This window comes from Catharus ustulatus, chromosome 3 (genome assembly GCF_009819885.2).
Source record: "Catharus ustulatus isolate bCatUst1 chromosome 3, bCatUst1.pri.v2, whole genome shotgun sequence".
Taxonomy (NCBI): domain Eukaryota; kingdom Metazoa; phylum Chordata; class Aves; order Passeriformes; family Turdidae; genus Catharus; species Catharus ustulatus.
In genome coordinates, this window is record NC_046223.1 from 93,848,399 (window position 1) to 93,874,522 (window position 26,124).

General features: G+C 37.4%; 1 protein-coding gene across 1 annotated transcript in view; it reads right to left on the bottom strand.

Annotated features, from left to right (window-relative positions):
- TINAG (tubulointerstitial nephritis antigen) overlaps window positions 1–25,747 on the bottom strand; it is a 41,405-nt gene extending 15,658 nt beyond the window's left edge. Inside the window, exons 1-8 of the mRNA XM_033056198.1 lie at window positions 25,378–25,747; window positions 19,467–19,530; window positions 18,324–18,413; window positions 16,649–16,763; window positions 10,978–11,101; window positions 9,086–9,236; window positions 2,819–2,999; window positions 2,331–2,376 (exon numbers count right to left, since the gene is read on the bottom strand). Of these exons, the coding sequence (XP_032912089.1) occupies window positions 2,331–2,376; window positions 2,819–2,999; window positions 9,086–9,236; window positions 10,978–11,101; window positions 16,649–16,763; window positions 18,324–18,413; window positions 19,467–19,530; window positions 25,378–25,747 (1,141 nt within the window). The remainder of the gene's footprint in view (window positions 1–2,330; window positions 2,377–2,818; window positions 3,000–9,085; window positions 9,237–10,977; window positions 11,102–16,648; window positions 16,764–18,323; window positions 18,414–19,466; window positions 19,531–25,377) is intronic.
- Window positions 25,748–26,124: the final 377 nt, after the last annotated feature.

Sequence of the window (26,124 nt, forward strand, 5' to 3'; positions counted from 1 at the left end):
TAATATAGCCAAGTTATTTCTACAGATCATTTTCTTGTGTTAGCAAATATAAAAATTTTTCCCAAGATCATAACAGCTGAAACTCTAAGTTTTGTGGGGTCAAAACTCTGATGTATTTCCAACAATGTGTGAGCCTTTCTTGTAATTAAGACTGACTAATGTGTCAGAGAGCATAATTTTCCTGCATCAGCATTATAACTGTCAGAGTTATAATGCTAAAGTCCATGAAAAAAAAGATGAATGGTCAATATTATATTGTCCATCTGAATGTTTTCAAAGTATTGGTGAAATTTCGCTATGTTTACTTGAAAATGGATTCCTTAAAAAAATCTAGTATTTCATTTTTTAATCCAAAAATGCTAATTGCTCAGATTCTGTACCATGTAAAACAATGATGTAGGTCAGAGAAAAATTGTCATTCACAATTGAAAGCTGTATAACATAAAATCTTCAATTACATTCCTAAACATACTGCTTCACAGTTGTTAAAAAATATACTTTTTTCTTAACTTTGAATATGTCCAAAAATCAAAGTACATTCATCATCATGATCTTGAAAGGATCTTGAATTCCCAGCTATTAAACATTACTTAGTACATTAGGTAAGATTGTCCCTAAGCACTTTGTAAGTTCTTCAGGAATGACAAGTGAATGAATAATGGAACACCTCCTTCAGTATTTGAAGATCATTTGCAGAAAAAAGTATGACATGGTTTTAAAATTAGACTTTTGCCCTTGCATTTGTAATATGGGAAGATAGAAGAGAGGATCAGTGACAAATTGCAGAGTCATAACTGTGATTCATTTAAAACTCATACTACAGCCAAAAGAAAAAACAGCAAGTGATTTCACTCAGTGATGCATACTCTCTGTTATATGCCATTAGGTAGAGCTTATTTTTCTACAAACATTCTACAAGCATTACCTTAACCTGATACACAAAGAGCGTTAAAAAAAAAATTTAAAAAATTTGTTGAGTGACTAAATCCTAACAAATGGCTGAATATTTATTATTTAACGTGCAATATTTAGTCCTAGCAGATTAATCCAGAAAAATGTGTGTACACACAGACTATGAATGCAATATTTGAGGTCTAAAATTCTGTCTTGAGGATCCTAATTTTTATCATTTTCTAAAAATAGCAGAAATGGTTTTGCATCTACATCAAATGCAGTGTGGGAAATAATATTTTCCTTGTGCAAAGAAACTTGGACAGAATGAAAAAAAAAGACTGATAATGTCAATCTTGTTGTCAATCTTGTTAGGTCTGAGCTTCAGATTAATTGCAGCTGCCCACATAAAGAGCTCTGAAAAGTAATTTCAACTCCATGATGCACCAAAATGAATTCTATCTAATAATCAAAGCCATTTGAATAATAAAGTGAAGATTATGATAATTCCTCATGTAATTAAAGGCATAGAAATGCACAAGTCCCCTGAAGTAAAATTCTTTGGTTTTGCATCAGCCAACCATTCAAGACAGGTGGAGATCCTGCACTATGACCTTCCTCCATCATCCCAAGCCCAACATGCATCAGTCTCTCTTGTTACACTGGCCTGGGCTGTGAGCAGGAACCTGCATTTTCAGCTGCTGCCAGCACTACTCATGGCCACAAACAGACAGTATCCAAGGTTAAAAAAATAATAAATCTGCAGTTCCCTACTCTGTGCTGAAGTCTCTTTATTTTTGACCTCTGAGAGGTCAGGGATCCTCATTGCAGAGTTCAGCAGAAAAATTCAAAACTGGTAGGTATCAACAGGAGCATTTGGGCTCTGAAATGAGAAATTCTGGGATATTTTGATACTGAATGATTTGTGGCAAGGCCCATATAGTTCAATATTGCCTTCAGAGGAGAGTAGGCCTGGTGGGCTGGCCTTAGCCAGTGGGGCAATCAACCGCAGCCCTACAGAACAGAGTTTGGCTAACATTTAATTCCACCTGCAGAGCCACTGTTGCTGTTTCAACAATGACCAAAGAACTGTCATGAAAAAAGGCACACAGATTTGCTGCACAGAGATGTTGCACAAATTTTCAACGTGTCTAGCTCAAGGTCATTTTACTCTTTATGGACTCTGATGCAGTCATGCTGTCTTCAGGGCCGCTGCTTACTCACCCAATGTCCCTGCATGAACTATGGTGCATATGACCAGTTTCTTCACTCTGGCATATAATTTGCATTTTCTAATATTCTATAATATATATAATATTCTATAATACAAATATATTCTATAATATTCTATATTATATTCTATAATATCTTTTTTGATACAAGATCATTGCACAGTCTAATTATTTCAATAATGTTGTCATCCTTTAAGCTTACCATACCTTGCACTGGTCCTCTCTCCTTGATTTCTTCCATTATATCAGCCTCCTGAAGGAGCAGCAAGAGAGGGAGCAAGGGAAGATAACATTCATTAAAGAAAATTAAAACTCACACTAATTTATCATTGTGTACACATACATATAGTATAAATATACCCTTGTACTTGTATTTCTGCTGGAGAATATTTGGTTTACCAAATTTGGTTTACCAAAACCTTCAGAAACATGTTTAGGAAGAATGAGTGCACTGTTATGACTGCTTACTTTCTTTTCTATCTCTAATTTCTATGGGACCACAAAGTATCAGCTTTAGAGATATAATGTAGCACTGGGAAACTTCCTTGGGAAACTTTTAGGAAAATTCAAGGGAAAAATAAAGGAAATTTCACAGCTCTAGTCTTGAAGTTAAGTGAATATATTATAATATGCCCAATATTCAAACCCCAAAGGAGTAAAATTGTTGAGACAACAGATGAATGTCATGAACTTACTTTTGAGGACACCCTGTAGTGAGAGGCACACCTGTATAAGCGATTGGATTGTTCATAAGCATTGGGACATGGTCCATTTGTATGGTTTTTTCCTGCTTCACTTGACACATAACACTGATTTTCAGCTGCTGGCCCCAGGTGTTTGTTCCAAAATGATGGATAACAAGCATACGATACAATCCTGTGCAGGTATTTAAAGACAAAAAAAAAAAAAATGTTGTCAAGAAGCTTGCTTAAACATTTTTGCCATTTTACTTAAAGCTTTTAATTATTTTGCAGCTGTTGCATTTCAAGTAATTTTCTTCAGAAATGCGAATCTTCAACTGACATGTCTTCAACTGGATGGCATTTTCTTCAATTGATGTACATGATATTTATGACTAAGTTTCCATTACGGAGTCCTCTCCCTACCCTTCTCCAAAGAGAGATAGAGTAAAAATGTGTTAAGCACTTGTCACCTGGTACTTTCATCTCATCAGTGATGCATGAAAGTTCATGTTGAAAATGATCAATAAATTATCAATGTTGTCAATGGGATTCATTTATAAAAACAGCTTGTGAAATGGAGTATGTGGAATATTGTTAGAAATTTCTGAGACAATATATATATTTCTGCATTAATGCTATGCAGGCCCATAAGAAGGTTTCTTTTACAGAACATAATTAAATATTTATAAATATCCTATAAAAAGCATTTGTATTTAAGTAGCTCATCAATTATACTGGAATTTCTGAACCTGAGGAACTGGAAACTGTTTCTACACAATATGGAATATTGTGTGCTTGCATACTTAGTTGTCAGAGTATTACAACATAAGCCCATATATGCTTCAACTGTTTTGAATAAGGCATGGCATTTTACCATTAGCATTTGGTGATAGAAAATCTGAGAATGTCTTTTTCTTTCTGCCCCAAGTAGACCACATACACACAGTAGCACCCTGGAGCTGCACGGTAATCCAGATAAAATCTCTCATTCTGAACTCAGAGCCACGTTTGAATCTTTTCACCAACCACAGTTTCCACAGCCTCGATGAACACAACAGAACAGCTTTCTCCTGAATCATGATTTTGTATGTGTTGAAGCATCAGCACAACAGTAAACATTAAAAATGTTTCAAGGAGGAGACCCTTCTAAAAGAGTCATAGAAGAAAAATAGAAATAGCTTGAATACGTTTATATGCACAATTATAGATACATATATTAAAAAAAAAAAGTTAGAAGCAATCAGGATCCAGGGCCAATCAGGAAAATTCTGTAGTGTATTCATACATTCGTGACAGAATTAATTTGAAGTCACATTTGTCTGTTCAATCTAATGAAAATTCTTGTGGATGTATTGCATTTATATGTTTGAATTGTGAGATAAGAAAATAATCCTAAACATTAGACTATGTTATTTGCAAGTTGGCTAATAACAATAAGATTTTTCTCATACCCTGCAACTGCCAAAAGCCCAAGGTATAAATCAGATTAAGCCCTATTGTGATTAGAAGCACAATTTACATTCACATCTAACTTTTATACCACCTGAAAATGAAGTGTTTCTTCCTCATTCTTGATGAATTCTTTCTGGTTTCCTTAATAGTTAAAATAGATGCTTTCAAAGAACACTTATTTCTCCCAAATTATGACTTGTAACTGAAATACTTACAACTCATGATAATTAGTAATAAAATGCATATTTATTCTTTAATTAATGGAAGAAGACAAAGAGAAAGGTTTTTTCCTGCTCCACTTACAGCAGATTTCACTGTTAATTGGGTCTTTAGTGATTCTGAAAAGTCAGGTCTCAGCAATGGCCTAGCTTCATTGATCTTTATGGAAACGTTTTTTTGACTTCACTGGGGATAGTTTAGGTCAGCACTTGATTTTTCTGAACATCTGTCAAAAACCTAAGCTAAGCATACTCCAGAAATCAAAACAGCAGAAACTTTAAACATCATTGAATGCCTGCTGTGATAATTTACAAGACCCTGCAGAAAATCAATGTGTTTTCTCCCTATTGCAGGGTATGGAGATAATGAAACAATGAAACAATATAATGATTTCTAAAAATAAGTCACCTGAAAGTGTGAGAAAGGACTATTTGACAGGGCTCATTCAAAAGACACTTCTGACTTGTAGGCCATATATTTCCAATTCTTTTTTCATTGTCACAGGTAAAAGGTTATGGATTATGAGGCTTAGCTACAAAACTGATTAAATTACGAGTCTAGTGAATCAAAACAGTTTTGGGGGTTTTTTATTATTTGCTCTTGGCTACTGTCAGAGACTCAACATTGGGTGTTAGAGTCAGTGAGTTGAGGGTCTTTCTGAATTCTTCAGAGAGGACATCAGAGTGCAGGGATTGAATTTAAGTCTTTGGATGGATTGAAGTATGTTAAGCCGCTCACATATAAAGTAGAGGTGTAATTTTAAGTTTTAGCATAAGTAAGTGAGTCAGTAAGTGAGTTTTAGTGTGAGCTGCAGTGCTTTTAGTAAGTGAGAGGTTTAGATGCCAGAGTAGAAGTGTGAGTTCTAGTGAAGGTTTAAAAAGATACTGATGTTTTCAGTGGAGGCACCAGGAGTATAGTTGTAGACAGCGATTAGACATAATAGAGCTCTAGTAAGAATATTGTTTACATTTTTCATACAGAACAAGATAGATCGTATGTGTAGTTTACATGTATTCTAGTGTGCTTAGAAACTAGAATTTTAACAGGCTAAGGAGTGGTGCTCCGAGTTTGTGTCTAGTTTGTTGGAAAAATCCTATATAAGGGTATGCATTGGTGCATTTTGCCATTTGCTTTTTGCCACAGCTTTTGGCCATTGCTTTTCTATTTTGCTTTGCTTTGCTTTGCTTTGCTTACCATCATCATCAACACCCAAGAAGACAATAGGAGCTGCTGCAGCAACATCAGCTTCCAGAGACCTTTTCAGGAGCAGCTTCTGCTTCTATTTGGGACTTTATACTGAAACTTAGCATGGACTTTGATGTCTGTGACTTTGCTTTTAAGACTGATGCACTTTGTAATAAACAGCCTTTTACCTACTGTTCATTGCTTTGCTCATTTAAGATAATCGGACAAAGTTGGTGCCTTGAGACCACTGGAGGTATAACCTCACAAATGGGCTAGATGGACCCTTGCTCAGACCCAGAAGTGCTGTTTATAAAAATAGGTAAGTAGAGATACTTTCATGTCTGGTGCTTTGATGACAAATCAATGATCAGGGATAAAAATGGGTAGCAAGCAAAAGTCTGTCATAGCACAGTGATGTTGTACATGTTGGAGCTAGCTCCATGGCAACATAAAAAACATAATAAATGACTAAGAAAATAATCCTGGACTGCTGATATTTGTTGGAGACTTAGATAGCTTCCAAAAATTCATTATGGTTTTCACAACCGCCCTTCAGATTCTTTACTGGGATGATCAGTTGCAAGAGGCCGGTGAATAACATGAGGGTGAGCAATAAGCAAGTACTTGGGAGAGTGGAGGTGAAAAGACAGTTCAAAGATGTGCTGTATGAGCTGAGGTGCTGTGGCTCGATGTTTCCAGGCTCACATCACTCAGAAAGCCTGCTCAGCACACCACTGTCACACTGCCACTCAGTCAGGTCAAACAATGTTATTGCATTCACACCAGAACAAGCTCCTGCAAGGGAACAGCTAGGTTGATAATAAAGTGCCTTGTAGAGCTGCAGCCTGCCTTTTATTTTAAAAATAAGCTAACTCTTTTATACTTAAATCGCTTCTGCATAACAGTCCACGTCACTAACCACAGTGCTAAAGTCAAAATAATATTACATCCTGATATAGGAAGAATTTTATTAATATGGGGCTCATGGTAGTTGTGCTTGTAAGGGGGTAACAGCCAGAGGGAATAGAAAACTAGCAGATTGTCCTATCACTGCATTCTTTACAGCTTTTCCTCTAAAAATAACATGCTGCAACTGTTGTGGAGATAATGCTCACAAAAATTATTTTTGCTTCTCTTATCTACTCCAGCAATTCTTGTGCTCCTTTTTTTAACAGGAAAGAGAATAGCCCAGAGAGAAAGAAAGAGTTGCAATTACTCTCCCAAAAATATGATCTACTGAGTAAAATTAAACTGTTCTTCTAGTTACAGAAAAGTATTGCAGTTTAAAAGTGCTTACAATTAAAATGTCAGGTTATAACTTTCGTTTCTTCATGAATGAAGCCTTTTTCCCTAGCTCCCAAGGTACTCAGAGATCTTTGCTGGGGAGAATCACTCAGCTGAAGTATCTCCTGTTTAAAACCTAAATGAAAGTCAGTTCAGTGTTGTAATCCTGAGACAAAAAGACAGAGGAGCACTCAAATAAACTCTCCCCACAATACAAAATCCTTGTCATATCAGAAATAGTTTGATACACCTGCAGAAAACAGAGTTATCACTTGTATAGTGTGACACGTCTTCTCCTGGATCCCCAGAGTGCCATGTCATCTATAACACATCACAACTGACTTTTTTTGCTCTTAACATGGTTTGTTTGTCTGTTTTATAAATAAAATTAAAAGTTGACAGAGAGGACACCTGAGATCTCTCTGTCAGTTCCAGATATATCAGAGTAAGGGATGAAATTGTATGAAATCAAAACAGGAAATGGATTCTGGTATGGAACAGAAAGGACAAAAATTCTAATAATGTGAGAAACAGCAGGATTTAATTATATGGTATCTAAACTGCAGTTATTGACATTCTCTTGGAAGCCATTTCCAGGCATACAAACTTCAAGGAGTTTGCTGAAAGCAGGATGTGCAGATTTACCATGACAGATAATGATGATACGATGAGACAGTCTGACCATGATGAAATGACTGGCTCCATAGAGAATAAGGAAAGCAGTACCTATCATTTACCTCGTCTTTAGTGACATTTTCAGCATAGGTTTCTGTGGTGGACCTCTAGCTTATTGGATTAGGTAAATTTCTTGCAAGGCCAGTTGTGGACTGGAATGTTGAAAGGCTGACAGGTCAAAGTGACTGGTGTCTGTTTAATGGCATTCCCCAGAAGACAACACAAAAGCAACACTTTTGCATCTCTATTAGCAATCTGCACAGATTGTTAATCCAGATGTAAGGTACCCAGAGTACAGTTTCTGGAGAATGTAAAACTTTTAGGGAGTGATTAGTATGCATGGCTGCTGTTCAGAACAGCACTAATAGGCAGAAGAAATGAACCTGACAGAAATATCCTGAATTTCAGCAAAGACAGATGGCAAATCCTACCTCTGAGCCAGAAGCTGCCCAGGTACTGGCAGGGTACTGCCAGTGTAGAAAGTCGTTTCACAGAGAAGGACATGAGGTCCTGAGAAGCAGAAAGTTGAATATAAGCAAGCAGTGAGACCTCTTGGCAAGTGTGGACAGTCAATACTGGGCTGTGTTACCACGAACATAACCAAAACATTGTGAAAAATTAATATTCCCCTCAAATTAATGCTCGACTGATGGGGCTGAATTTCCACTTAGGTGTTCCCTGGGGAAGACACTGACAAACTGAGCAAGTCCAGTGGAAGGCTCTTAGGGGACTGGAGCTGAGGCAGTTGGACTTGTTCAGTTCAGCGAAGAGAAAGCCAAAAGAGAATATAGTTCCTGATTTCAACTACAAGGACAGGTACAGAGGAGACAGAACAAAACTCTTGGAGATGCACAGTGAAAAGCTGGAAGGTACCAGTCACAAGTCCTACCAAGGAAAATGCTGATGTAAGAAAAAAGTGTTTGACCATAAGCCAAACAAACTGACCTGCTGCAAGAAAGGCTGTGGAACCTCCATCCTTGAAGGTACTCAAAATGTGTCCAGGGACATGGCCTAAACAGCCTGATGTAATTCCAAAGTCATGCTTTGAGCAAAATCTTGAACCAGGTCACCTCTAAAATTCCAACCAAAATAATTTTGTGATTCCATAAATTATTATATCCCATTTTAGAATTTCTAGCTGTTCATGGGGAATTTGATAGCTCTTAACTCTGCTTAGTCTGATCTGAAGGAAGAAGGATCTAGGTACAGTCCTTAATAGAGTGTTGCACTCTGGAATAACCTTGGGATGAGATGACCACAAGTTGCTTTACAGAGAAAAGATGTTTGATTCTTTTGAATATTTATGATGTTGTCTCATGCAACTGGCTGCTTACTCAAGGTTGTTTTAAATGAAGAGCTGTATCCCAAGAAACACAGAAGTTTTAAGAAGAGTTACAGTATTTTGTTATTGCAACTGAAGGAATTGGTTCAATTTGAAATAACCTAAACAGATAAAATATTTACCCATGTGTTTGCAGATATCTCCAGGCACCATCAATACTTCCACCATTACATCCATGTTGATTCCTGGTATCACAAGAGATCAGGTTCTGAGCAGACAGGTTGTCTGTGATCTGACCCTTTGAATGAATTGCTATTCTATCTGCTGCAACGCCTGTTTGAAAATAAATCTTCTGTTACCAAAAACAAATAATTACTTAAAACTTTGCATTTCTTTTTGTGAAAGACGGTCAGAAATACAACAGCAATATTTTCTGTCTGTGCAGATATCTTCACTAAACAATACTGATATAATCTGTCCAGACTTTTGTGACAGAGGATTGTGAAACTGCAAAGAATCATGAGTAGCTTTGCTGTTATATGTCAAATTCCTAGATTTACTGGCTATTATAAAGTCCCAAATATCTAAACATCAGATGAGACATTTGCATAATTGTCTCTATCATGTTTGTAAATTCATATTCACATCTGGTTGTCTTCAGCAGAAGAAACAAATACTTCCCAACTTTCTGCAGCTGAATCTCCAATGTCTTTGCTTTATTTTCTACCTTTCTTTCCTTTCCATGAGGAAAAAAAATAGTCCTGTGAATAAGAAAATTCAAGACTGAAAGTATATATTGGTTTTATTACAAAGAATATTTGGAGATGTTCACATTGAAGAGTAAATGTAGGACTCTTTGCACCTCCTTCCCTTATCACACTGAATTACTCCTCAGCCATAGATACCTTATCTAAATTCAATCAGATAATCAAAAATCTTAGCACTTATCTATTTATGAACTGATTTAAAGGCAGACTAGGTTAACTAAGTTGTGGATGAAACTAAGGTACTTCTACTTTCTTAATCAAATGACAATGAAACAATCATTAAGCCTCACTGCCAGTCATTACTGGTGATTAATTGTTATTCGTAATTATTTCATCCCCACGTTTTTGAATTTTAAAATAATTTTTTTTAAATCTCTTGAAATCTAAATCCCCATCAAAATCAACATTATCTTTGGTAAACTCTGAGGAAAACTTCAGAAAAGAAAGTTTGCTGATATCAGGTGACAACTGCATTTTGTGCTTTTGTGAGGTGTCCCATGATAATAAATTTATTTTCATATGTAAAAAAGTCTTTTGTTGCAAAGTTTTGTAATACTTACCGAAATTATTAATGATAAGAAAAAATTATACAGCAGTGCTTGTCTGTTTATTGACCAACAATTAATCTTGAAAATTCAGACTGAAAATGTTAAAAAACATTATGGTTGTTTAATATGTTTAACATATTAAACATATTAAACATATGTTTAACAACAAATGTTTAACCTAAACAACATGTGAATGCATTTCACAATACATTGCTTTGAAAATAATTATGTGAATTAAAATAAAAAGCTTTGTTTATGGAAAGGAAAAATTAGACACAATATCTGCAAATTCTTTCCCTCAGTGATTTCTGTTCATCTCTGCAGTAATCTGTCAAAAAGAGCTCTCGGTTCTCTCTTTTTAAAACTGCAGTGGGCAAGACATACCAGAGAAAGAACATGTTCAGTCTGGGTTTTTTTCAGGGAGTTGGGATTAGCTGCCCTAAACACTCCTTTCCTTCTCTTACTGCTGTGACTTAAAGAAGCAGTTGCAGAAACCTGCACCCACTGACCAAATTAAGTCATGAAGATTGATTGTATGCTTATGTTACACAGTTTTATGTAAAGAAAAATGCTGCAGCTTAGATTGACATTTAAAGATTTTGGGACAATCTAGAGGGGAAGTTGTAGCAGTATTAAATGCTCCTATTTGGTAATAAAAGGTGAAAAGCAAGCTGGTATTATTTTGTTACTGACCACTGCAATTTTCATTACACCTCTAACATCACTGATACTTTCAAAGGGAGTAAAAAGAAATATTACTTGCGGTTGAAAAAGCCCAGGATGCTCCACAGTCCCGCTGATCCAAAGGATCGTGAATCCACTCAGGCCACTCATAAGTGGCTGAAAAAATTGCAGGAAACCTTTCTTCTGGAAGTGACTTTCCCTGAAACAAAATGTAGAAGATCTTTATATTCCTTATTTCATATCTTTACCGTAAATTTTACAATAATTTTGCTCGTAAAATTCTTAATTTTTAGACTGCGGACATCTAAAGCATCAGCCCCTGTGACTTCCAAAGCAACTCTGTGGTGGTTTCCCCATGGCTGGGTGCTGCAGACCCCTGGGAGCAGGAGGGTTCTGCCATTCCATTAACTGAGCTGAAAAGTTGAGCTTCAGGACATCCAACCTGGATAACCTGACCTCTGATTTTTATCTCAAACTATAATTCCCTATGAAATTCGCTAAGTATGACCCAGCTGGAAATTCTGGAAAGAAAAGCCCTCTGCTACAAATAGCAGTGAGGTTAAATGCCTGTTACCCTGTTCTCCCAGACCCATGGCTGTAGGTAGGAAATTTTAGTCACTGTGGGAGAGGAATCAATACAGTGCATCATTGATTTGTCTTGTACATACATAGAGGTTATTCAATCTGAAGCAATTATTCCCTTTCCAGAATAAAATCAGCGAATTTTCTTTTGCTTTTAAATCTGATAGTGAATTCATGAAAATTCATGGTCTGCTCACTAAAGCAATTTGCCAGTCATTTCTGGCACCTTCATCCCTCAGCCTTAATTTATGTCCTCCTCCAAAGTCCTCCAAACTTTGAACAAATATTTGCATATGCAATAGCCATCTGGTACAACTGATAAAAATCTGCTATGTGTTCAACATATCAAAATCATTGACCCATTTTTTTTTTTACTCTTGAACTTCATGGAATGATGGATTATGTGGCACAAGGAAATAGGAATGGCCACAGAGAATTGCAATATTAGGACATGCAATCAATCTGTTTCAAAAAATTGTTGATAAGCTCAGTTCCAGAAGGAAATACAATATATGAAATAAGATAATCTGTTCCTAAGCAAAACACTCACTGATACTTCTTTTTCATAAGCAGGCAGAAATTATGAAGCACAATGGCTTCTGTCCTGTATAAATTCCTTTATTTTACTTCAATTTACTTACCTTCTAATTTTTTTGGTACCCTCACTAAAACGTTTTTCTAAATTGTTTATATGATTTATAATCATAAAACATAATTCCTGCTAAGATGATTTAAACATTTGAAGCCAGTTCTTTCAAATTATTTGAGGAGTTTTGGAGAACCAAATTTTAGCCCTTTCCCTGTATCAAGATCCCTCAGTTGTGTGCACTGTGCAAGAGCAGCACCTCCTTCCAGTTTGTACACCTGAATCTGCCACAGAAAATCCTCAGCTGAGAAAAAGTGGAAAAAGGGAAACTGGTACCTCAGGTCTATATCTGACATTAGGTTGGGACACAGCTCCAGCAGGCAAATTGATACAGCCTGTGTGTATTCTCAGACCCAGCGGCTCTAGGCTGAGCAGGTTAGATGCAGGCTGCGAGTCCTGAATCCATTAGGGAATATTGCAAGCTGTTGGGTCACTTCAATGGTTTTGAAAGTCTCACCTCCAGCCAGTTATTTTACAAGGCTAATAATTTTTTAAACCTTGCTAAAATATTAATCTTAATATTTTGATTTATCAATTTCAAAAGACTGGTTTTTCTGAGTTTTATATACACAGGATTTGCAACACCAAGTGACACTCAGGAAGCAGCAACTAATTTAAAGAATAACTCAACAAATTATCATTATGTCCATTATTAGTCAGTAAGCACTAGCTCTAGTCAGTAAGCACTAGCTCAAGATTTACTTTGAAGATGAAACATACAGGAGAAAACCCAGACAAACAGAATTTCTTTTCTATGATGAGACTGTTCACAACCAATCAGTAAAAAAATAAAATTTGTCAAATGTTTAGCGCAATTAGGAGGATAATGGCTGCTTACAATGTTGATTACAACGCCTCACTACAGATGAGGCAGTTGAGAGAAGCAAAATTCTAAATAGATCTCTAGTCTTCATAATGTATTACTTTATGTATTTCTAACCTACTGCCAATGTATTTGTTAGTCTCATCGTGTAAATCCCACAGCAAATTCCTCATTAACCCTCAGCCCTGTCATTTAGAAATGCAGGACTGATCTGTAGACAGAAACATTGTCTTTTTTTCTGAAAAAAATGCTACCCTGATGTTGAAAAGTGCTGCTAGTCTGTGGCAAACATCAAGTCTAGACAACTGTTTCTCAATGTATGCTCCATGGACCAGCTTCAGACAGCACAAGGCAATCAGCAAAATGACTGGTGAACTATTTTTAAACCTTTCTATGTACCCTTTTCATTGAAGTTAGAAGCCTGGCCAAAGCAGGAAGGTAAGAGGATATAAAAGAACACTCGAATTTCAACGACGGCTTCAGAAAAGACAGATGACCAATAAGAAAAAAAATGGCCAAAGATAACTGAATTTGCAAATGTGGAAATAGTTTCCCTGAGGTAAAGCAACTTTTTTTTTTAAATGAAGCAAGAAGATTCTGGAGATCGCTTGCTTTGTGAAGACCAGATGGGCACGAATGACCTTCAATTTGCAAGAGAACTAGAGCTGCTGAGGGTTTTTACTGTGAAAAGCCATGTATCAGTGGAACAGAGGGTGTACTCTGTCTACTTTCCAATTTTTTTAATGACTTTTTGGACACTTACTGAAAAAATGGTGCCTTATTACTGAATTACGTATTTCATTTTCTTGTAAGGTGGTACTTGGGTGAGCACATTTTTACTGGGGTGCAGACCTTACCTTTGCAATGTACTTCTTGCCAGGATTTGTGCTGACAGAATACCACCAAAAGTGCATCACAATGGTTTTAAAGGTGTTGCAATTATTCTTGTGCTACATGAAACTTCAAGAATGATTGCACTGTTTCCTGCAGTGAAAATGCCTTCTCAGATGGAGGAACATCAGCTTTGTCAAGAGTCAAACAGCGTTAGTGGTGCATTTAGGTGTTGGTCTGTACCCAGGTCTAGCCACACTGTGCAGACGGTCCTCAGTTCAGATTTAGTTCTTGCTCCGTAACATTGTCTTTTGGGTATTCTAATGTCCCATCGTGTCAAACTTCACTTCCAGACAAAAGCATCACCTTGTTGAGCAGGTAAAGTCTTTTATTAATAGCAGAACTTTTAAAAGCTCTATGAGCAAGTTCAGGAAGTTTGGGATTTCCTAAGAATTTTGCAGAAGATGAGAAGTCATATGGATGTATCATTTTATATTTTTAGCTTTTGTAAGTAGAAAAATTTCCTAAACTCTGTGAAAGTATGTGATTTCAGCAACATGTAAGGAAGTCTCATGATGACTAAATGCATGAATGTGCCAAGTTGGGTTTCTGGATAAAAACGCATTGAATCCATGGGGTGTCGGCACTGCCAAAGGAAGATGGGTTGTGGCTCACAGATTTAATAAGATAGTAGACTTTAAAAAATAGGACTGAGAAATGTATCTCTGGAACAAAGGATGTAAGAAATGTAGCAATGAAAGTAGCTGCAGGAAGCTTAGTCACAATGATTCAATAAGTTGGATATAATGCAGGACTACTGAGTAAACAGCTGCTACAAACTGAATGGAGGAAAGGAAGTACCACAAAGAATTTCTTGAAACCTTCCCTTTCTTGTTTTCCTAGGTGGGATTTGTCCCACCTGGCAGTGGAGATGTCAGTCTCTGGGCTGGGTACATGACACCCTTTTTTTACCTGTGCTGTATAAGCTTCATACTGTATACCTCAAGGAAAATGCCAAACCCAACAAATCATCCAACTCTTTTGAACCTCAGTGCTGTACACCAGTAACTTAAGGCTAAATACCTACTAAATATTGGATTAAATTCTGTTATGCCACTGTCTTATTTTGACCTGCCGTCTTAGAGTGAAATGATCTTTCTTTGGCTGCAAAGAGTAGTCCAGAGAGTCCTACAAGGCAAAACTCCAAAGCTTAATTCCTGTCCACTTGTTGCTTTGGCAACCCTTCAGAGCGTAATTTGGATTGAGTTGGTCAATCTGGGTCTGAGCCCAATGCCTCACCATGCTGCTGCAAGGAGCTGACATTGTGCCTAACAAAGAACGGTCTGAATCAAACAAAAGTGTTAGGACTGATAAAATTATTGCAGAGGCCATGCCCTCTTTCCCCAAAACCCATTCAAGTGGTAGCTCTGCACTGCTGGCACCACAGGGCTTTCTATCATGTGGAAATCCTTCTGCCACTGAGGCCTAAAGATTTTTAGCTTTATATCTGTATATATATTTATCTATTTGCAACTTTGTAGATTTTTAGTACATAACTGTGTAATTTTTCATGCTTTCTCACACTTCAGACTAGTAGATTGCCCTTTCTCATACATTTATGCCACTTTCTTGAAATTTCTGTTTAAATAAATAGACTTCCTTTCAAGAAAATAATTTCTAACAAGAACACCCTGTTTTGCACCAGCACACGGGAGAAATAACAAAACACAGGGCTGAGAACCACTTGGAGAGACTCTAAGGGGCAGACCCAAGGGTGGCTACCAGGGCAACCGGTCTTCTATAGGATGTATTTTCTAGATAGATTAATTAATTAAGCTTATAAAATTTGTGGAAATCCCATATCAGGCAGGCACAAAGATAATTTGTGCACCTGAATGCTTTCATTAAAGAGCTGGTCTTATATTGCCACCTTTAATATTGTTTGGAAAGTTTTCCTTTGGTCGTAGAAACACCACAACACATAAACAAGCATTAACAATTGACTTCTAGTGCATAATCAAATGGCATCACTTGCCTGAACTATATTGAAGGAAAAGATAAATACCTGCAATATTTTATGCTGTTGCAGACCTTGGATCTATCCATTTATACTTTCACTTCTAATTTCACTCTGGTGAGCTAGTCGAGGGGGTGGCTTTTGGTCTGTGATTTCCATAAATTGTGTTGTCTAAGAAGGAAACTAAGTAACAGATCCAAAGCATTGGAAAAATCATCCTGGATTTATTAACTTGTATTTTTTCTTAAATTGTTTAACCTACATACATGACTTGAAGCATATTTGCTTTGATGCAGAACTAATTTCAGCATAAATAAATGATAGGAATTTAATTAAGCTGTCATGAAAATAGTCATTGCCAAGGGGTTTAGAAGCTGGTAGTAGAGAACCATTTCATTATGCAATGATTCCCATAATTTTGCTGTCCATTTGTTCAAAACCCAAAAAAAACGCTTTCACGGCTTCTGTCAAAGATTTTTGTTTAGTCTCAGCTGTTAGCCTTAATAAACTATGCCCAGATGTACTTTTCTGTGGTTAGAGCTATGTGTGCAATGATTAGCAAATGGAGAGAATTAATATGGAGCCCTCTTAAAGAAGTGAACTACAGTGATAAGTTAGTATTTCTGCAGAGCTTCACAGTGATTAGGATTTTCTTTTGCTCCTTCTTGTTTGACTTCTGTCAATAGGGCCAGACATTCTATTACTTGTAAAATTGTCCCAGAAACATCATGTTCAGCATAGAAGAATTTAGTGACAGAAACCTGAATCATGTTCCTATAATTGTCCACTTTTATTTTTCCATGTGACAAAGTTATTTAAAAAATTAACAAGTGTACATGACACTTACAGGAGCTTCTCTCATATTCAGCAAAGACTGAGATGGAGGGAAGGTGCCCAGGCGCTTTTTGAAACCTTCTTCCACTGTCATTCCCCAGAACTGACTGTAGTTGTCAGCTTTCCATCTTCCTCACAGATGAAAACCAAAAAAAAAAAAGATCCAGGTAAGAGATACAACTCACATTAACATATTGCTCATTTAAGAGTACAACTAGCAAAAAGCATCCAGAAATAAATCTTTGAAATTGCATTTCAAATACTTGCATTCAATATGCATGAGAAAATATTTACTAGGGGCTGTTTCCCACTGCAGGATGGAGTAACACAGCAGTACATAAAAAGTGGTGATTTGGGTCAGCATCACGTCAGCCTGCAGGACATGAGCGTGCAATACTTCAGAGCAGTACTGGAAAACAAGACATTCGGTCCAAATATTACTGTTCCCTTGAAGTTATGCTCAAATCGTGCTCCAGCCCAGATTCCCACAGAGAACTTGCAGCCTTGTGTAGTGAGTTACAGTGCACCTTCAAGCTCTGGTGCACCAGAAGAGAGACACTGTTGAACCCTGCAAAAAGCCCAGCTGACACCTTCTGCTCGTGTCTTATACTAATAGTCACTGCGAGAGAAAGAAGTATTCCATGCTCCTCTCAGGTGGACTTGACTCAGATTGTAGTGTTGATGTGCAAACTATATGCACAACACCAAAAAAACCACCCTTGCAGCCATACACATTTGGAACAAATGGAAATTTACTGCATAAGGGCTGAGTAACAAGGGAGCAAGCATTCTCTTTACCCAATCCATTCTTGCTTTGTATGAAGAACAAGGAGTGGGATTCATGCTGCCCAAAGAAGCCTCACTGCTCTTGGACTCCCTGTGGGCAGTGAGAAGTGCAAGCACATGGAGAAGTTGAGTCATGTCCCACCTGTCATCTTGTGACAAATCTCATTGTTCACCCTAACAACAGACAGGTTCAGGCTCCAGGGGCCAACTTGATTGTTTATAATAATGCAGTTGGTTTAAATGTCTCCCATGAAGTTTAAAATGTTGCAGCACTCATGATAGCCTGAAATCTGGACAGGCCTCATTGGTGAATTTGGCACCCTAGATCCTAGGGAGGCTGTCCCTGTATCGCTGTCTGCAAACAGCAGCTCCCAAGGCACAGATCCAGTACTGTGCTCCCTAATCCCTGTGCAATAGCCAGGGGAATGAGATTGTTAGCAAGAAAAACACCAAGCCCCCAATGTTCTGATACCTTCATCCCCTTTGAGACCATCTTCTCCTCTTCCAGTGGTACCTAGAGTCCTGTTACATGGAACTGTGCTCTCAAGGGAGCAGAAAAAATTACTTTAAGTATCTATCCCAAGTAATAAACACAGTGAAGAATATGGGAAGATGAAGTAAATCATGTTCTGAGAGAAAATAAATTGTTCTAAATTTGGATAATATTTTAGATGGATGTTTACAGTAACTCTTACGAGCATGAGATGCTCAGTATCTTTCCATTTAAAGCATTATAATCTGCCAGCGATTTAGGAAAGTTTCACAAATGCACACACTGTCAAATTGCTGTAACACATTTGGAGAAGGAAGGGGTGGGGAAGACTGCATACCTTGTGATTTGCACATACACAGAATGAGCAATACTGTGATGCATAACAAAACTAAAATAAAAGGGTTCTCACCCATAATCTCCAGAATTGATGTGCTGAATTAAGTCTTGGCGAACAAGACATACATCTGTTGAACATTTCCAGAGACTGTTGGAACATTTGCTGAAAGGACAAGAATATCATTAAACAAAAATAAAAAGAATTGTCAAAGGAAAAATACGTACTTTAACAGCAGAAGGCAGATGGAGGGGGAAAATATATTGTGAACAATATAATTGTCAACAGCGTTTATGAAAACATTGTGTCATTTCTTTCTGCTTCATTGTCTAATTAGTTAGAACAAGGTGGGAGGGTTTACAGTTTGCGGGAAAGGCTGTATCTGAAAAATTTTGCTTCCATCTTTTTGAGGTCAAACCAGGGAATGCAATGTTGATGTTGAACTCCTGAAAAAATGTGATGTTTTGAGGAAGTTTTACTCCGGAAAGCCAGAAGGGTTTTGTGACCCCTGACATCGTGCTCCAAGGACCTTGGGTTGAAGTCAGCGCAGCAGGAACTCCAGCCCTATTTGGGTGGGGCTGGAGCCCTGGGATTCCAGTCCCTCTAGTGTAGGGCTGGGTTTTGGAGAGGTAAAGCTCAAGCAGCCGACTGCCAAGGCTGACAGCAAAGCTCCCCTGTCTGCACTGTCTGCTCTGTCCCAAGGCAGAGAAAGGGGGGCTCAAACAATTCACCTCTTTCCACATACACACACATATAAATATATGTGTATGTTCCTTACAGGTTAATGTAAGTTCTCATTACTCATGATAAAAACAAACAAACAAACAAAAAACTCCAAAACAAAAACAAACCAACAAGGAGGAAGGATTCCATAAAGTTTAATGATATTTGTTTGATCTGCATTCAGGTCAATGCCCAGGTCTAGAGTGAAACCACTTCAATTTAGGTTTGACTGAGCAGGAACAGAATTAGGTCAGTGAGAAGCAGATTTTAATAGTCTAATATTTATATCTTGATTAGAAAATCCAGTTTCCCCCTTGCTGTTCTTCTAAGTTGACTGTAATCTACCTCCATAAAACCTTAATACTTAGCACTATTTTTGAAGTCATTTTAATTTAATTACATGTTTAATATGAATTTAAAGGTGCTCTCTAGCTTAATTCCTGTTTCATGACATACGCTAGATAAAATTCAATTTGCTGTTCTCTGAAACATTACCAGGAATTGCAGTTGTCTTTAATTATTGTTCCTTCTCCGTAATATCGGCCATCTTTATAACAACCTGCCAACATAACATATAGATGTGTGAAAATACAATAATTCTTCAATAAAACAATTCTTCTTTAAGTGAAATACTTAAAACTTTTGCTATTATTGTATTAATTGGTTTTATGCAGTATCCTTGAATTATTTAATATGGCTCCAGTTTCTTCCAAGTAATGAAGGTAGTTTAATGTATTTTACTTTTTTATGAAATATATTATCATTCAGAGAAATAAATTCAGCATCTGACTCAAAACACCCACTGAACTCTTACATATAAATTTTAAAAATTTCTTCAGGAAAATTATTTTCCAGTAGTAAAAATAAAATATTTCTAATAAAAATTAGTTTCTAATTGGAAATTAAGATAGAAATAAGTTTTTAGAGATACAGAATTCAAAAAACTAGTGAATACTCCAAATCTATTTTAATAAATTATTTTTTAATTCTTCTTTGAAAAGTAGATGGATCAAATGAACTTCAAGGCAAATGTATGTTTCATGCACCCTCCAAAACCCACTATAAAATGCAAATTGAGCAATGAGTTCTCCAAAAAAATACATTCCTCTCATTTTTTTTGTTTGATAACACTTCACTGAGAAAATATTTTGGGTGTGTTTCAATATCTTCCACATAAATTGTTTCATCAGTGCATTTGATTGTCAAAGCTTCAGTGGAATAATGCTCCAGAATGCCTGCACAGGGTGCTGGATTGAGACAACAAATATTGTACATTTCTCACAGGGGTCTGTGTTTCCCAGCCTGTTACCATAGGTGAGCCTACAGAAACCATGTTTCTTCCCCCACTGAGAGAGCTTGGACTCCCTTTTCCTCCGCGTTCAAGAACATTTAATACAGTGTTGACTTGCAAACTTGCATAGTACCACACTTTTCCCCCCAACAGGAGTTTGAGGAAGTCCATGCCCTTCTCACAGCCAGGGCTGGAGTTTGTCTGCCCAGATACACACATATCACATTTTGCCTTTTTCTCTTCTGCCAAAGTCAGGATTAAAAGCTCACAAACAGTATTTCATGTTCAGACCCAGATGTTTATTAATTCTTATCTATGTTACAGTGAGTGCTACAGCACTTCTAGCTAACAATCTAAAAATGGAAAAATGGCAATGTATGTCTCTCTACAAAGTCTTTTAAACTTAAACAGTCAATTAATAATGAGCACCTAAATAATTTTTACTTATGACCCAATAAGAAAATACCCATGACCTGTAATGTGGAATTTTCTACCCAGTTAAACAAGATCCCCCTGAGGAAGAAGGTGAAGAAGAAAGGAAGGCGAAGGAAAGAAGGTGAAGGAAAGAAATCTCCACCCTAAAACCTCCATGTTGCCTTCCACATATTGTTATATTCTAAAATCCCAAATTCCAAATTTTCCACCATGTGATATTACACACTTCTATTCAAACTACACACCAGTGATTCTAGTTCTATCACTCAATTTTGGAAGCCTCAAATTAGAAGCAGTGCCCTCCTGTGGGTCAGTGCCCGTCAGCACAGAAAGCCCATAATTCTCAGTAGCCAACACACACACACAAAAGCATACAAACACACAGACACACACACAGACACACAAACACAGACACACACACAGACACACACACAGACATACAGACGCAAACACACAGACACACACAACACAAAGACACACAAACACACGCGCACACACACACAACACACACAAACACACACACACACAAACACACACACACACAAACACACACACACAAACGCGCACACACACACAAACGTGTGCACACAGAGACAAATACACACAAAGACACACAGACACGCAAACACAAACTCAGACACACACACACATACACAAACACATACACAAACACACACACACACAGAGACAAATACACAAAAAGACACACAGACAAGCAAACACACAGACACGCAAACATAAACTCACACACACACACACAAACACACACACACAAACACACACACAAACACACACACACGCACACAAACGCACAGAGACAAATACACACAAAGACACAGAGATGCAAACACAAACACAGACATGCAAACATAAACTCACACACACACACAAACACACACAGAGAGACAAATACACACAAAGACACACAGACAGGCAAACACAAACTCAGACACACAAACTCACACACACAGAGACAAATACACAAATACACACAAACTCAGACACACAAACGCACACACACAGAGACAAATACACACAAAGACACACAGACAGTCAAACACAAACTCATACAAACAAACATACATACACAAACACACACACACACGAACACACACAAACACACACACAAAGATACACACAAACACACACACACATACACACACCGAGAAAGACACACACAAACACACACAAACGCACACACAGAGACAAATACACACAAAGACACACAGACACGCAAACACAAACACAGACATGCAAACATACACACACACACACAAACACACGTACAAACACACACACACAAACACACACACACACACACACACACAAACACACACACACACGCACACAAACACAAACATACACATCACATGCACGCCTCAGCTGCCTTCACTTCCTTCCTTGCCAGGACAGAAAAACACACTTTAAGCCCCACATAATTTCATAACCAAGTGCAGAAGTGGAGGTGATGTATTAACTACAAATACCTTTATTGCCCTGTTTTTAATTCAGCAGTCTGTGGGAGATAGCACAGGTACAATAGATCTCACCAAGGCAGTCTGAGACCCAAAGTGTCTGCTCTAATCCAACTTCAGCTAAGAGTTGAGGTATTTTTCACAGAATACTCAAAGCAAATTATCGAAGTGCCACAGTTTGTCACAGTATGTCACAAAGTCAGCATCAAGACAGTAGTTGGAAAGGGGATCAAGCAATTTATTTCAAAAATATCAAGAGAAGGAAATATTGATGCAGCATTTGAGAGATGGAACAGACCCTCATTGGAGCTCTGTTGGCAGGGCTCACTGCCTGTGCCCAAGATAAAATGCGAACCTGGACTAGTACAGAAGCAGTTTTATAATGATGTATGCTTAGGGAATTGAAGATTAACGCCATGCAGTTTCTTTAGCCTAGCCAGATTAATATTTTGTGGGCCAGGAGCACTGTCTGAGGCATCAGTGAGACAACAGAGATATCTAACATAAAAGACACAAGAGAATACAGAGAGGTTGTCTGGCTCTGAATGTATTAGGTTGGAATATTAATGCAATAAGTGGGAAATTAATTAATTTGAAGATGCAGTTTGATGACTTTGTGGATGGGATTTTATGATATGAAAATCAATAACGGAAAGAAGAGAATTTGAGAAATGGAGACTTTCTTCACAGTTCAACATTCATATACCCTTAATGATTCTTATTTCCTTTGTCTCCAGCATTGGTGTGAGTACTTGTGTCAGTGAAATATCTTCAGGTTTTTTCCCTTGTAGGTCAGATCACATCTGTCATGTAAAAGCAATCAGCAAACTCACGGGATGTCACTTCTACACCACTAACAGGGTGAGACCCAGTGTGTGGATTTTGACAGGGCTTTTTGTACCATGAGAATAACTGACACAGATTAAAAATAAATAATAAGTAAAATTCTGAGATAAAACTCAAAAGTTCTTCTAACAACAAAATTTAAAATACTGTAATAAAAAGACCCTGAAATTCTATATGGCATCTAAGACAGGAATGTGCAGTTCCTTCTGTAACTACACATGAAAGCCACAGAAAAAAAACTGAAGGCTGGGTTTATAAAGGCAGAGTCAGAGTCAAAGCAGTTCCACACATCTCAATCAATACTGACCCTCAGCACAGTGCACACCCACGGAAGGAGTCCCAGTGTAGCTTGTTTCTGTTGTGCACTGTCAGTGAATATGGGGGGATCCAGAAATAAACCACTGAGCAGTTTTATTGCTGTACATTCCAGCTCATGTAAAGCACTTCAGTTTATTGGTTTATTTAAAGAACTATGACTCAGGAGGCTCTGAGATCTTTGCCAATCAAAAGATCCAGATCTTCCAGGTAAGAAGTACTTTGGCATAAGTGGTCTTCAAGTGCTTAAAAAATTCTTAGCCTAAGGCAGAAGTATAGTCTCAGTTGTCAAAATTCAGCTAACATACTTATGTAATTTTTAATTATGGTTCCTAATTTGTTTAATCTTCAGGCATTTAGTCCTATTTGTTTCTCCTTTTTTTCATTCCAATTCCTCAGATATTCCAGTTCTAGAAAATTCTGTAGAGATTGTTATGTTTGGGGTTTTTTTCCCCTGCTTTATTTTGGCTTTATTATTCACCTTTTACCCTCTAAATTATTTACATAATGAATATCCAATAAAGAGATTTTTTTTTAATTGCAGGCTTTCCATCACTTTAAGAATCAGAGAATCAGAATTTTTTGTGGGATGACATATTAAAAATATTATAAAATTATCTACAGGAGAAGTAAAGGTACTGTAAATATGATTACTACCTCTGGCAGGTGTCTTAGGAGTTACAAAACAGCAAACACAAGTGCAAAACATTTGATTAAAAAGGTAGTAAAAATATTTACCCTCACTCTTATCTAAACCTTCTACCTTTTAGAGTTAGCCTTGTGGCAGTGACCACATGGCAAACTGCTGCAGGTTTTGTAATGAACCATTCCATGAGACAGTTTGCCAAAGTAGACTCATCAGCTCTCAGCTCTGGGCAGAAATGCAACTACATGTTTATGTAGAACTTGCAACAAAAACCCCATGTCAAAAATAATACACAGCACTGCACCAAATAAAAATGAAAAAAAAGAAGTCTATTTACGAAGAGCCCTAGAACATTCTTTTAAATGGTTAGAAACACTTTGGAAAATCAAATTTGCTTTGGAGCATTTCTGTCACTCGCACTTATCAGATTTTGGCTGCGTGCCTAAGAGCACAGCCTTCTGAAGAGCTTGTGTTCTGAGTGCTGAACTGCAAGCAGCAAGGTTATTCCAAAGAGGCAGTTAATTTTAAAAAGTCACAGTAGTATTTTGTTGATTTTAGGCTTTTGAAACTTTGCTACATTCTCTACATCTTTGGCCAGATTTGATGTACTGACAGTAAGAAGCTACATAGTCTTAAAATCCTCAACAAATTTTCTTCACCAGCAGAGATTTGTCCTATCCACAAACCAAGGGAGGACCAGCTGTTTGAAAATCTTTTTTTTTTTTTTTAATCTTTAGTACTAAAAATAATTAGACTAAGTTTAGAGTAGTCCTGGAGGGACTTCCATTAAAGAAACTAAAAATGCAACAAATCCTTGTTCTAAACACACCCCTTCACCTACTCCTTGTTCTAAGCACATCCCTTCATTTAGTCCCAAACCTGAGCTGTAGCCAGAAAAACAATGTCCCACAGAAAAGCTGTGCTGCATCAAAAGCATTGCAGAACACCTTGGGGCAGTGTCATTCAGGGCAGCCCTCAGTTTTGTTGATGATTTGTTTGATTGTTGATGATTGTACTGATGGATACAAATATTAAGAGCTTGCTGTTCATCTCATGTTAATCTGTGAAACCCTATTGCAATGTTTCAGTTTACACTAATTTTGACCCAATGAGGATATTCTCTGAGAAGCTTCAAGCAAAACAGAGGTTCTGTCCAAGAGAAATACAATCAAATCAATGCTAATGTCCTAGAGACAAAGAAATAACAGCATATAATATGTAAGTGTATATATATGAGTATAATTCTCACTCCAGCTTTGTGCTCAGTGCCTTTGCCCACTATGTCTTTAGTCACACTTTCTGGATGTATACACTCTAGAGACTGATCAGTAATTCTACTTCTACATATATTTTCACTGTGATGCACTAAGTGCAGCTGAGCATTTTCTCTCTACTCACCCCATACTGGAGGTGGCCAAGGCTCCTCTGACCTGGTGCGCTCCTCAGCGTGGTTGCAGACATCCCAGTAGTCAGCACAGCAGTCCACAGGCCCAGGAGAGCCTGAGGTGCAGTAGTGGTCACAGTAACATATAGCTCCTCTGGAGACAATGGTAAAGCTGCAGTCATCATCTCTTCCTGTGCAACAGCCTCGTATCCTGCAGGAGCTCCCATGATAAACACTCCTTTTAATCCTGTTCCACCTAGCAGAACCACTGCCTTCAACAGCATAAAGTCCTTGGGGGAAATTTCTTCTAGAATCAAGATGCTTTGCCATCAAAACTTCACTAGCAATGCAATATAAGAGCAACATCTGAATTTTGTGCCACATTCTTGTGCCTCTAGAAGCCTTTTTTGAGGCTCGTTGTCCTTCACTTTCTCAGCAAATGTTCGTTTACTTTAGATACAGTACCTCTAGTTAGCAATCAGAAAGTAGTCTGAACAGAAAGCTGCAGACTACAGTTTTCTAGGAAGACTCTGCATGTGTTAATTATTAGTCAGATGTGTTGTAAACTGATTTATTTGCCCAAGATACAGATATTGGAAATAGAGTCACAACTATGTACTCATCATTATGAAAATTTGGTGCGAGCTCTTGCAAGTGAGAAAGTTTATAACAAAGTTTCAACATATACAAAATATACATGATCCAGTTTTTTAGTTCTATACTTCAGACTTCTAAAATCAAAACAATGTGAGGAATGAGTA